Raw genomic sequence first — 14,272 nt, forward strand, 5'->3', positions numbered from 1 at the left:
CTCGGTGTTGTTGATAATAACAATTACCACAACAAACAAACAAAAAAAGAGCAAGATAAATTATATTAGTAAAAAAAATATATAATAATAAATATTACTGGGGAAACCGTTTGTTTTAATTTACCGCCGCTTCTTTTTAAAATTCGGCGCGAAACTCTTCCTCGCGAGCTCCCCTGCAGCCTCCGTCAAGAACATCCGCGCGTGAGAAAAAAATAACCGAAAGGCTGCCGCGTGCGCTGTACACAACAGCCGTTAACATTTGAAACAGATTTAAATTAAAAACAAAGACGCTTCGACTAATTAGACATGTCCGACACAATTAATTAGATATACCTGTAACCCGGTTATTACAGCCTCATAAAAAAACACCACGTCCTGAGTGAATTTGACTATCTTTATAATTAATTATAGTATCTTCACAGATATATGCTGTTTTTTTTATCGGTTTAAAAAAAGGATCCCATCTGACACGGTCTGTAATACTCAAAACCAAAATTGAATAAAACAGGGATAAGCTAGTTTGATTTATTTAGTTCTATAATAATAATAATAATAATAATAATAATAATAATAATAAAAATCGTCGTGATCCTTCATCTTTATATGGTAACAGTGGGGAAGAAAATGTGTGTTTTTTTTGTGTTACACAGAAAAAAACCAAAACTTTTCATAAACGTCAAACATAATTAACACGGGCGTTTTTTTTTTTTTCAGAAGACTTTGTTGAGTTTATTTTTTTAAATGGTTCGTTGTTTCAAACTTTTGAGAGCCAGGCACGAGTTACTGCATTTACTCAATCAGTATATAACATTCACCACGCTATACTATACAAAGCAAAGCTCGCCATTATTGACCAAACTACAAAATATGCCTGACCAGAAAACGTGCTCCACATAACGCCTAATAGTGAAAGTAGATTTAGCAAGTTGTAAAGGGGAGGGGAAGGTTTCTAGAAAAAGAAATGCTGATCTGTCTGGACTTGCACAGCCGCGGGTTGCAATGGTGAAAGCGACCTGCAAGAAAAACTACAAGTACCAGAATCCTCCGCGGAAAGAGAAAGACCCCCCCTTTTGCAAACTACACGTCACGTTGCAAAGCAAACGAGGCGGTCGGGGAGGGGGGTAATCACCTTGGCATCAGTTTTCCCCCCTCAAATTAACTCTCGTAAGCCGTATTGCGATCTGTTAGCCCAATACAGAAATTACAATCTTTTTTTTGTTTTTTTTCAAATTCGAAAACACAAACATCTGTGAAGGTTGTTTACACGGGATGGGGTGTCCGCGGCGCTCGCCTGTTTTAGACGCAAACGCACAAACAAAATGGTGTCAGTTGTCTGAGACGCGAGAGAAAAAAAATCACTGTAAACTTAATGTCGTTTCGGTCATTTTTTTTTTTTCTTGGACGCGGGGTTTTGTTACTCCTGTATTTATTTTTTATTTTTTATTTCATTCAATACCATGCAAGGAACGTGTATACCAAGCAGGCATTGTTGGTGGGCGCTACCTGGTTGCTCATCTCCGAACCCCGCCCTCTCGCCGCCCAATTGGCTGATGCGTGGAAGGGGTCGCCGCCTGATTCGTCGCGGTGGCTGCCCATCAGTTTTTTTTCCAGGGCTGCACGAGGGGGATATAAAGGCTGGAGGAGACGCCAGAGCGCAGCTCGAGAACCAAGCAGGAGCTCGAGCTTCATAAAGCGCATATAAGGCGGGTGCGAGATCTCGCTCTCACATTCACAGCTAGACACAGACACACAGACACGCTCCGAGTTTAAACATTAACTCAAGTCAATATATATATATATATATATATCTATCACGGGTGGGTCAGTACAGTACTTTAATATATATATATATATATACACTGTATATATATATATATATTTTTTTTTTACAATATTTTTTTTCAAGTTACGAGCGCTGAAATGGGCCGTTTCAAGGCAGTTTTTTTTGGTTGTGTGAATTTAATTTCTTTTTTTTGGTTTTATCTGTAGAGAACAACAACAACAACAAAAAAAAAAAAAGAAAGAAACTCGGAAAGGAGGTGGGGGGTGTAAAAAGAAGGCGGAGAAGCGGCGGCACCAGCGAGAGAGAGAGAGTTTGGTGGTGTGTGTGTGTTTTTTTTTTTTTTTTAATTCTTGTCCAAAAGAGGTCCCGTAGCTTATGAATTATTCATGAGCGCGGACGACGTCTGAAGAAAGGGGCGGGGGCCTTATGCAAATCGCCTCCACCGTGTAGAGACCCGAGGTGGGGGGGTGGGCGCGACGTACGGCACGCCACGCCACGCCACGCACAGGAGGCGGGCGGCGGTGTTCGTGGTGCACGACCGAGCAGAGATCGTCGTTATTTGGATACAGGCAGGAAACTCGCAAGCAGCGCGGAGCTCAGCCTGCAACTGGAACCACAGCTGCGTCCCAAACTGGACCCGCTGAGCCAGAACCTGCCGGACCCACACGTACGTACTGGTTACCGCTTCTGTCTGGCAACGAGAAAGTATATGCGTGAGTGAGTGTGTGAGTGAGAGAGTGTGTGTGTGAGTGTGAGTGAGTGTGAGTGAGTGTGAGAGAGAGAGAGAGAGAGAGTGTGAGAGAGAGTGAGAGAGAGAGAGTGTGTGTGAGAGAGTGAGAGAGAGAGAGAGAGAGAGTGTGAGTGTGAGTGAGTGAGTGTGAGAGAGAGAGAGAGAGAGAGAGAGAAAGAAAGAGAGAGTGTGTGTAGTATTACTGTCTTGTGGGGACAAAATGTGAGAAAATGTCCCCACCAAAGATAAGTAACTCCTTGAAAAAACGACGTTGTGGGGACGGCCCCTTTAGTAGAAAAAAAATAAATAAATAAATAAAGAAGTGTGCCAAAATGTTTAGTTTGTTGTCGACTTTCACCCCGTGTGGAGTTTTGTGTGACTGGAGTTAGAAAGAGTAAATAAAAATATAGTGAGACTCAATGAGAAGTAAACACAAATATAGGAATGCAAACGTGAGTGTGTGTCTGTTTCAGTGTGTGTCTGTGTTTCAGTGTGTTTGTGTGTGTGTGTCTGTGTGTGTATTTCAGTGTGTGAGTGATTGTGTGTGTGTTTCAGTGTGTGTGTCTCTGTGTGTGTGTGTCTGTGTGCACGCCTCAGTGTGTGTGTGTGTATTTCAGTGTGAGTGATTGTGTTTGTGTGTAAGTAATTGTGTGTGTCTCAGTGTGTAAGTGATTGTGTGTGTGTGTTTCAGTGTGTGAGTGATTGTGTTTCTGTGTGTAAGTAATTGTGTGTGTCTCAGTGTGTAAGTGATTGTGTGTGTGTGTTTCAGTGTGTGAGTGATTGTGTTTCTGTCTGTAAGTAATTGTGTGTGTCTCAGTGTGTGCGCGCCTCAGTGTGTGTGTGTCTCAGTGTGTGTGTGTGTGTGTGTGTGTGTCTCAGTGTGTGTGTGTGTGTGTGTGTGCGTGTGCGCACCGTGCAGTGTGTTGCTTGCAGTGCAGTCACGTATCGCTTGACAGTATGTTAGTTGTTCAGTAGAAGGCAGGGGGGGGGTTGGTAAGCAGGTAAGATTAACTGACTCTAAACAACAAGATGAACAAAACATACTGGAACGCCTTCTGTTATGATGAGAATAGGGCAGCAGTGTGGAGTAGTGGTCAGGGGCTCTGGACTCTTGACCGGAGGGTCGTGGGTTCAATCCCAGGTGGGGGGACACTGCTGCTGTACCCTTGAGCAAGGTACTTTACCTAGATTGCTCCAGTAAAAACCCAACTGTATAAATGGGGAATTGTATGTAAAAATAATGTGATATCTTGTAACTATTGTAAGTCACCCTGGATAAGGACGCCTGCTAAGAAATATATAATAATAATGAGAATAATAATACTAATGACGATAATAATAATCATCATCAATAATAATAATAATAATAATGGTGATGATAATAATCAATAATATTGATGATATAAATAATTATTTTGATTGTAATTTTTTTTTCTCACTACAGCTCAATGCCTTTCTCAAACGACTGCGCAAGAGAGCAAAGACCGCATCTGAAATAACAACAACAACAACAACAACAACAACACAAAATAAATAAAACAATAAAAATGATCGAGATGCCCGTGGAGAACGAGGTCTCGGTGGAAGAGACCGCGGGGGATTCGGCTCCTCTGGAGGTGCAGCGCGCTGGACGCTCCACCTCCCTCGCTGGCTGCTGCAGCCCCTCTGCGTCTCGAAGGACTAAGCCTGGCGGGGACGGGGTTAACGACTCCGCCCCTTCGAGCGGGGCCAGCCTGGGCCCCGAGCGAGGGGCCTCCGACCCAGCCGGCGCTGCTTCCAACAGCGCAGCAGCCGGGACCAAAGCACAGGCGCGTGGAGGAACGGAGGGGGAACAGAGGGCAGGGCAGCTTCTGAAACCTAAAAATGGGCTCCAGCAGCAGCAGCAGCAGCAGCATTATAATCAGGCACAGAAGCCCAACAAAAGGCGAAACAGCGTCAATATCGGATTCAGGCACCCAGGCTGCAAGAGACGAAGGCGGGCTAACTCGGAGTCCGACCCCGTCCTGCCCACCAACTTCCTCCTGGGGGGCAACATCTTCGACCCCTTAAACCTGAACAGCCTGCTGGACGAGGAGGTGAACCGGGCGCTCAACGCCGAGACCCCCAAGTCCTCCCCCCTCCCCCGGAAGAACCGGGAGGAGCCCGTGGAGATCCTGATCCCCAAAGACATCACCGACCCGCTCAACCTGAACTGCGGGGGCGACGTCCTGGTGTCCCCCGTGAAGGGAGGGGGGAGGAAGAGGCACAGGCACAGGCATCACGGAGGAGGAGGAGGAGGAGGAGGAGGAGGAGGAGGAGGAGGAGGAGGAGGAGGGGGGGCGGGAGGGGCAGCGGGACCCCCCCAAACCCAAACCCAAACCCAAACCCAAACCCAAACCCAGCCTTCGGGTAACGCGGCGCCCGAACAACCAGCTGAGACTGCGGGCCACAAACCGAGACAGACGCCCCCGGTGGCCGTGGCAGCGGTTGAGGGATCCGCCGTCGCTTCTCTTAATCACCGTCTTCATCATCATCTTCCTCCTCCTCCTCCTGCTTCTTCTTCTTCCAGTGTTTCTGACTCTTTTCTGTGTCCTCCTCCCGCTGCACCTCCACCTTCCTCTGTTCTTTCAGCGGCTTCCGTCCTTCCCTCCTCTTCCTCCTCCTCCTCCTCCCCCCCCTCCGCAAGGCCAGTGCAGCACGGGGGTCCTGGGACAGCGGGGACGACGAAACCCGCCTTGCTGATGTCGCCGCCGCCGCCTCCTCCTCCTCCTCGGAGGGCGTCTGCCGGTTCTGCCCCGGCCGCTGCGGGCTCCCCCTCTCCTCCCTCCTCGGGGGTCCCGGAGCCTTACGAGCTGAACACCTCCATTAACTGCAGGGACGAGGTGGTGCAGCCCCTTCTGCCAGCCGCTCGCGCCGCTGCTAGTAATGGTAACAATTCGTCGTCTTTGCCTTCGAATTCTCATCCCTCATCCTCGTCGTCTCGCCAGCGCAAGAGGCGCAGGGTCTCGAGCAGCAAGTTGGAAACTGTTGGGGGTGGCGCTGGGGAGCGGGAGAAGAAACTCGCCCAGGAACAGGAAAAGGGAAAGGCTGGAGGAGGAGGAGGAGGAGGGATTGGGAAGAAGCAACTGCCAAACAACAACAAACCAGGCCCCAAACACAAACAGCGCAAGTTCCAGTACGGAAACTACAACAAGTACTACGGCTACCGCAACCCGGGCTGGTCGGAGGACCCGCGGGCCGGGGTTCTGAAGCCCGAGTGGTTCCGGGGGAAGGCGGTGCTGGACCTGGGCTGCAACGCGGGTCACCTGACCCTCGCCATCGCCAGGGACTGCGGCCCCGCCCGCATCGTGGGCGTCGACATCGACGGAGGGCTGATCCACTGTGCCAGGCAGAACATCCGGCACTACCTGTCGGAGCGGGCGGGGGGAGCTCCCCCCGGGAGGCGCTTCCCGGACTCGCTGGCTGTCTGCCACGGCCCCATCGCGGCGCCCCCTGTCTGCGGGGTGCTGCCCGGCGCCGCGGGGGAGTTTCCTGACAACGTGTCCTTCCTGCAGGTGAGGGGACGCTGCCTTCGCTGTAGTGGTTGTTTTATTTATGTATGAAAAGAAGTTGTCTTTTAAAATGTTACTGCAATTTATTATTGTAATTATTATGTGAGTGTGAGACACTGTGTGTGTGTGCATTTGTTTCTTTCTCTGTTTGTGTGTGTTTTTCTCTCTGTGTTTGTTTTAGTGTGTGTGACATTGTGAATATGTGAGTGTGAGACAGTGTGTGTGTGTGTGTGTGTTTGTTTTAGTGTGTGTGTGACAGAATAACTTGACTATTTCATTCATAACTATTAAACATTCGACCGTGCTGCATTTAGAAACACTAAAAAAATCTGTGTCAAAACGTTTGCAATTAAATGGATTAATTTTGTACATTTATTAAGCGTGATGAACTGCTAATTGTATGATTTATCTTATCTCTCTCTCTCTCCTGTTTCTCGCTCTCTCTATCCCCCTCTCTCTCCCTCCCTCCCCCTCTGTTTCTCTCTCTCTCTCCCCTCTCCCTCTCTCCCTCCCTCCCTCTCTCCCTCCCTCCTCTCTCTCCCCCCTCCCTCTCCCTCTCCCCCTCCCTCCCTCTCTCTCTCCCCCTCCCTCCCTCTCTCTCTCCTCTCCTCTCCCCCCCCTTCTCTCTCTCAGTGTAACTATGTCCTGCAGCAGGATGCTCTCCTCCTCACTCAGAAGCCAGAGTACGACGCCATTCTCTGCCTCAGCGTCTCCAAGTGGGTTCACCTGAACTGGGGGGACGAGGGGCTCAAGCGCCTCTTCAAGCGCGTGTACCGCCACCTGCAGCCAGGGGGCATCTTCATCCTGGAGCCCCAGCCCTGGACGTCCTACGGGAAGAGGAAGAAGCTCACGGTGAGTCGCTCGGAGCGGACGCGCCAGAAAACGCTTTACAGGGATAGAGCAGGGACACCCCAAGCCCGGTCCGGGGGGGGGTGACGGACCCCCCTGCTGTGCCTGCCGGTCTCCATCCCAACCGAGCTCTTAATGACTGAACTAGACCCTTAATTCAACTGATCATTTGCTTTTAATTAGACTTTTTAATTAGATTTTTATTATTGTTTTCTGCTCTTAAACAGTTGCAGATTACTTAAGAAAACTTAACTATAAAATGTTATAAGTAATCGCCTACTTTTTTTTTTTAGGAGCTGAGAACAATCATAAAGGTCTGATTTAAGCACACGATCAGTTCAGTTAGGGGTCTAGTTCAGTAATTTTAGAGCTCAGACACAGGGGGTCCCCCAGGTGCAGGGTCTGTCTGTGTGACCGACCGGCAGGCACACTGTGGGGCTGATCCAGCTGGAACGGGTGACCCTGCTGTGCAACGGAAGTCTTGTATTTCCACCCATGACTGTAAATCACTCCACTCCTCGATTTAAAAGTTTTTCCATAACAAAAATCTGAGTTATAGTTAAGAGAGAATTTAAAATAGTAACAAACAGGGTAGATGATGCAGTTAAAACAAAATTTAAAATAATCATTTAAAAAAAATATATATTACAAACTTAGCCCCTGACCTCAAATGAGGACGACCGGCACTGAATGGGTTAAATAAATGATCGGTTTTATCTTGTATAAAATACATACATATATATATAATATCTATCGTCCATTCAGAGACATCTTGTGTAATGTATTTATTCATGTAGTTATTCATGTGTTCATGACTTTATATATATATATATATATATATATATATATATATAATATCTATCGCCCATTCAGTCCCATCTTGTGTAATGTATTTATTCATGTAGTTATTCATGTGTAATGTATTTATTAATGTAGTTATTCATGTGTTCATGACTTTATTTTCTCGTTGAAAGGAAACTATTTGCAGTAATTACTACAACATCCGCCTGAAGCCGGATCAGTTCTCCTCGTACCTCATCTCTCCGGAGGTGGGGTTCAGCAGCTACGAGCTCCTGGGGACCCCCCACAGCGCCCACAAAGGTCAGTCCTGCGCACCGCGCGCAAAACACAACCGGCACCCCATTATTATTATTATTATTATTATTATTATTTATTATTTCTTAGCAGACGCCCTTATCCAGGGCGACTTACAATTGTTACAAGATATCACATTATTTTTACATACAATTCCCCATTTATACAGTTGGGTTTTTACTGGAGCAATCTAGGTAAAGTACCTTGCACAAGGGTACAGCAGCAGTGTCCCCCACCTGGGATTGAACCCACGACCCTCCGGTCAAGAGTCCAGAGCCCCTAACCACTACTCCACACTGCACCACACTATATATAGATTCTCACCCGCTAGTCTCTGGCAGTGGCTTTGGATAAGAACATAAGAACATAAAGTTTACAAACGAGAGGAGGCACCATTCAGCCCATCTTGCTCGTTTGGTTGTTAGTAGCTTATTGATCCCAGAATCTCATCAAGCAGCTTCTTGAAGGATCCCAGGGTGTCAGCTTCAACAACATTACTGGGGAGTTGGTTCCAGACCCTCACAATTCTCTGTGTAAAAAAGTGCCTCCTATTTTCTGTTCTGAATGCCCCTTTATCTAATCTCTATTTGTGACCCCTGGTCCTTGTTTCTTTTTTCAGGTCAAAAAAGTCCCCTAGCATCTTTTAAAGCATCTGCTATGTGATTCCTTCATGATTGTATGTACAGGCTAGCTCCAGTTTGGTTGTGCAGACTGATGTTTAGTCATGTTCTCTCTCTCTCTCTCTCTCTCTCCGCAGGATTTCAGAGACCGATTTATCTGTATCACAAGGGACTGCCCTCCGTGGAGAAGTGAGTGAGCGAGCCCCGGGATACTCCGCCTTCCCTCTCTCTTTATCTTTTTCGTTTAAAAGTAAGAACATTTAAAAACGACAGGAAGAAAAACATGAAGTTTGGGAGAAGAAAAAAAAAAACCACACACAACACCCAGCATTTTTGGACTTTAAAATAATCTCTCTCTCTCTCTGTGTATAAACTTTTTCGTTTGTTGACGAGGAAGTTGTTTAAGCCGAACGCTGACTTAACTTGCTCGTTTTTTTTTTATTTGAATTAATAAATACTTTTTTTGTGGAAAAAAAACAAACAAACAAAAAACGGATTGATCTATCAGCTACACATCCCAGCGCAGCGCAGAACCCTTTCCACTGGACTGACTCCACAGACGAGATTATCCTGCTGTGGAAAATGAGCTTTATTGTGAAGGGGGGGAGAGGAGGAGGAATCTACACTGACTTTATTAAGGACCTGAATTCAAAAACACCCCCCCCCATACATACACAAACACACACAAAAAAACTTCTTTTTCGTCTTTGACAGAACAGGATTGTGAAGGTGTTTGTTTTTTCCACACAATTTTTGGTATTATTTGGGGTTTTCGCTGTCCGTCCTTGATGAAACTCAAGCTGAAACTGATGGGATACTTTCTGTTGAAGACCATTTAAAAATGCAAACGCGAGACTGCTGATCAAGATGTGTGTGTGTGTGTGTGTGTTATTGATAAGGTCTGATCTACATCTGGTGGTACTATGTGTGGCAATCGGAGGCAGCCATCTTGAGAAGGTCTGATATACACCTTTGTAATTTGTGTGTCAATCAGAGGCAGCCATCTTGAGAAGGTCTGGAATGCATTCAGTAGTTCTGGTCAGGCTGGTCCCAACAGGAGAGGAGAGGATTGTCTTTATAATGACTGAGCCCAAAGATAATTCTAATTATTTTTAAACCCCCCCCCCCCCCCCCCCCCGGTTCTGTTTAGGATGATTCTGATGTATCGGGGTGATTTTTCATCTGGTCGATCCCACATTGTTTTGCATAATATTAAAGCTTCAATTGGATCTGCTTTTCAGTCTCTTGTCTCTGTGTGTGTGTGTGTGTGTGTGTGTGTGTGTGTGAATGTCGTGGTGTGAACGTGTTTGTGTGTGTAGGTTTGTGTGTGTCTCAGTGTGTGTGTGTGCAGGTTTGTGTGTTTCTCTGTGTGTGTGTAGGTTTGTGAATGTGTGTCTCAGTGTTTGTGCAGGTTTGTGTGTCTGTAGGTTTGTGTGTGTGCAGGTTTGTGAATGTGTGTCTGTTTGTGCAGGTTTGTGAATGTGTCTGTTTGTGCAGGTTTGTGAATGTGTGGCTCAGTGTGTTTGTGCAGGTTTGTGTGTCTCAGTGTGAGTGTAGGTTTGTGTGTCTGTAGGTTTGTGTGTGTGCAGGTTTGTGAATGTGTGGGCTCAGCGTGTTTGTGCAGGTTTGTGAATGTGTCTGTTTGTGCAGGTTTGTGAATGTGTGTCTCAGTGTGTGTGTGCAGGTTTGTGTGTCTCAGTGTGAGTGTAGGTTTGTGTGTCTCAGTGTGTGTGCAGGTTTGTGAATGTGTGTCTCAGTGTGTGTGTGTGTGCAGGTTTGTGGATGTGTGTCTCTGTGTGTGTAGGTTGTGTGTGTCTTGAGTCTGACTCTTTTGAACACTCTTTAAGGTAAACGACGCTTCAGACCTCTCTTTAAAAACTTCAACAACAAAACAAATCCCATTTTAAAACCCCACGCGACAGCGCGGGTCTGCAGCAGACGTGACCTCACAGTGACACGCTGCTGGTCTCGCATCGCGATGCAAACGCTGCCCGCCTCTCACTACAAACTCACAGACCCGCGCCCCGAACGAGGCTGAAGCACGCGGGGCGTGACGGTCCCGGCTTGGAATGATCATCTGCTTAAGACTTGAAAAAAAAAAAAAAACGTTTTCAGCTTTCAAGTACCGATAAAAACTTTTAAGAGCTGAAAACAATTAAAAATAGGTCTAATTATGCTTATTGTCAGTTCAATTAAGGGTCTAGTTGAGTAATTTGAGAGCTCAGTTGGGATGAAACCACACAGACACAGCAGGGGGGGTCTCCCAGGACTGCGGTTTGAGGAACCCTGCTCTACATCGACACATCACAAGCCCGCCAGTGTTTCATGGAAATTAATATAATTTAGTTTATTTTGTACAAAAAGTCAAGTGTGCAGTTACTCAATATACATGTGGGACAAGTCTGCGTCCCCCCAGTGCAGTGGAGGGACGGGGAGTGGTCCAGCTGTCCCCCTGTCCTGTAGTCAGGGCTCTGCGGGCTGTGTTGACTGTCCCTCGCCCCAGGGGGGGTCCAGCGAGGTCAGAGCGTCGGAGAGAGAGGACATGCGGTTCTGAAAGGCTCCCCACACCTAGAGAGCCAAGAAATACAACAACGTGACAATACAGGTGAGCAAACACGACAATACAGGGGAGCAAACACGACAATACAGGGGAGAAAACATGACAATACAGGGGAGAAAACACGACAATACAGGGGAGCAAACACGACAATACAGGGGAGAAAACATGACAATACAGGGGAGAAAACACGACAATACAGGGGAGCAAACGCGACAATACAGGGGAGAAAATACGACAATACAGGGGAGCAAACACGACAATACAGGGAGAAAACATGACAATACAGGGGAGAAAACACGACAATACAGGGGAGCAAACGCGACAATACAGGGGAGAAAATACGACAATACAGGGGAGCAAACACGACAATACAGGGGAGAAAATACGACAATACAGGGGAGCAAACGCGACAATACAGGGGAGAAAACATGACAATACAGTGGAGCAAACGCGACAATACAGGGGAGCAAACGCGACAATACAGGGGAGAAAATACGACAATACAGGGGAGAAAACACGACAATACAGGGGAGAAAACACGACAATACAGGGGAGCAAACGCGACAATACAGGGGAGCAAACACGACAATACAGGGGAGAAGACGCGACAATACAGGGGAGAAAATACGACAATACAGGGGCTGGTCTGCTTGACTTAGTTGCCTCTAGTTTCTAGTTTTTTTTTTGTTTTTCTTTTTACTTTTTCTTCCATCCATCCCTCCTTCCCTCCCTCTCTCACCAGTCCCAGTTTGTCCAGTTCCCCAGTCCTCTCGCCCCACACTTCCAGATTGCTGTTCAGAGTTGCCATCAGAGACACAGCCTCCCTCAGACCCTGCGAGAGACACAAAAAACAATACAGCAGTTAATACTGCAGTCTCTTACCACACCTCTCTGTGCTTTACAATGCTTCCCTATGCTTTACCACACCTCTCTGTGCTTTACAATGCTTCCCTATGCTTTACCACACCTCTCTGTGCTTTACAATGCTTCCCTATGCTTTACCAGACCTCTCTGTGCTTTACAATGCTTCCCTATGCTTTACCACACCTCTCTGTGCTTTACAATGCTTCCCTATGCTTTACCACACCTCTCTGTGCTTTACAATGCTTCCCTATGCTTTACCAGACCTCTCTGTGCTTTACAATGCTTCCCTATGCTTTACCAGACCTCTCTGTGCTTTACAATGCTTCCCTATGCTTTACAGACCTCTCTGTGTTTTACAATGCTTCCCTATGCTTTACCACACCTCTCTGTGCTTTACAATGCTTCCCTATGCTTTACCACGCCTCTCTGTGCTTTACAATGCTTCCCTATGCTTTACCAGACCTCTCTGTGCTTTACAATGCTTCCCTATGCTTTACCAGACCTCTCTGTGCTTTACAATGCTTCCCTATGCTTTACCAGACCTCTCTGTGCTTTACAATGCTTCCCTATGCTTTACCAGACCTCTCTGTGCTTTACAATGCTTCCCTATGCTTTACCAGACCTCTCTGTGCTTTACAATGCTTCCCTATACTTTACCAGACCTCTCTGTGCTTTACAATGCTTCCCTATGCTTTACCACACCTCTCTGTGCTTTACAATGCTTCCCTATACTTTACCAGACCTCTCTGTGCTTTACAATGCTTCCCTATGCTTTACCACACCTCTCTGTGCTTTACAATGCTTCCCTATGCTTTACCACACCTCTCTGTGCTTTACAATGCTTCCCTATGCTTTACCAGACCTCTCTGTGCTTTACAATGCTTCCCTATGCTTTACCAGACCTCTCTGTGCTTTACAATGCTTCCCTATGCTTTACCACACCTCTCTGTGCTTTACAATGCTTCCCTATGCTTTACCAGACCTCTCTGTGCTTTACAATGCTTCCCTATGCTTTACCACACCTCTCTGTGCTTCACAATGCTTCCCTATGCTTTACCAGACCTCTCTGTGCTTTACAATGCTTCCCTATGCTTTACCAGACCTCTCTGTGCTTTACAATGCTTCCCTATGCTTTACCAGACCTCTCTGTGCTTTACAATGCTTCCCTATGCTTTACCAGACCTCTCTGTGCTTTACAATGCTTCCCTATTCGCTTTGCATAATACAGCAGAATACAATGCCGTTCAAAAGTTAAATTATTATTATTAAGAAAAAACCCGTGCATGTGCACCGGTTGCATTGTGGTTTGTTTTTTACCTCAATGATGTTATTGATGTAAGTTTGCCTTATTTGATTAAAATCTCTAATTTCTTCAGCCGAGTCTCCGCTTCCCGCCATCTTCACTCAAACAGAGGGGCCTCTGTTAGGCACCGTCTGTAAACTCCGCCCGCTGAGGGTCAGCGAAACGAAGGCGAGGGCGCATCAGGAGTGTTTTATAAACGTTAAATAACTCGAGTGATCTTATAATATACATGCATTTAACTCCCTCGATTAATACAAACTGAAGCATGTGGTTAGGTGGTGGAAAAAAAAATGATTTCGGTTTTTAGTGTTCTTTTACTGTAAATCAACACCCGTCGTGTTTTTGTTTTGTTTTGTTTTTGTGATCCCTTACCGACGCTTTCTCAGCGCATGCGTGTGGTTGCGACGCGCCGGCCAGACCAGTATCACGTGAAAAGGGTCTAATTTGCATAAGATGCAAAAGCGGCTTCAGACATCAGAAACCAAGGGAGGAAGAGTGGCCTACCAGGATTAGATGATGATGATGATGATGATTATTATTATTATTATTATTATTATTATTATTATTATTTTTTTTTTTTTTTCTTAGCAGACGCCCTTATCCAGGGCGACTTAGAATCGTAAACAAAAATACATTTCAAGAATCACAGTACAAGTAATAATACAATTAAGAGCAAGATAAATGCAATGACTTTGGTTCAAGCAAGTACAAGTGTGACAAAATCCGATTCAATAACGGAGCAGATAACAGTGTCAGTGATAGTTACATCAGGATATGATTAAATACAAAATACTACAGATTAAATAACACTTGTGACAGACTACAGGGAGGGAGGGCAGTGTGGCTCTAGTGGTTAGAGCTGAGGAGGGACTGGGAGGGAGGGAGGCAGTGTGGCTCTAGTGGAGCTGAGGAGGGACTGGGAGGGGGAGGGGGAGGGA

General features: G+C 46.3%; 1 protein-coding gene across 1 annotated transcript; it reads left to right on the forward strand.

The window, feature by feature from the left end:
• Positions 1 to 1,603: 1,603 nt before the first annotated feature.
• Positions 1,604 to 9,841, forward strand: LOC131735828 (7SK snRNA methylphosphate capping enzyme-like). Its single transcript, XM_059021718.1, has 6 exons — positions 1,604 to 1,817; positions 1,990 to 2,450; positions 3,958 to 6,046; positions 6,677 to 6,895; positions 7,867 to 7,993; positions 8,745 to 9,841. Exons 3-6 carry the CDS (start codon positions 4,061 to 4,063, stop codon positions 8,798 to 8,800), a joined length of 2,388 nt encoding a protein of 795 aa, XP_058877701.1. The 5' UTR covers positions 1,604 to 1,817; positions 1,990 to 2,450; positions 3,958 to 4,060; the 3' UTR covers positions 8,801 to 9,841.
• The last annotated feature ends 4,431 nt before the right edge of the window (positions 9,842 to 14,272 follow it).

The sequence above is a fragment of the Acipenser ruthenus genome, unplaced genomic scaffold, assembly GCF_902713425.1.
Source record: "Acipenser ruthenus unplaced genomic scaffold, fAciRut3.2 maternal haplotype, whole genome shotgun sequence".
Classification (NCBI taxonomy): Eukaryota; Metazoa; Chordata; class Actinopteri; order Acipenseriformes; family Acipenseridae; genus Acipenser; species Acipenser ruthenus.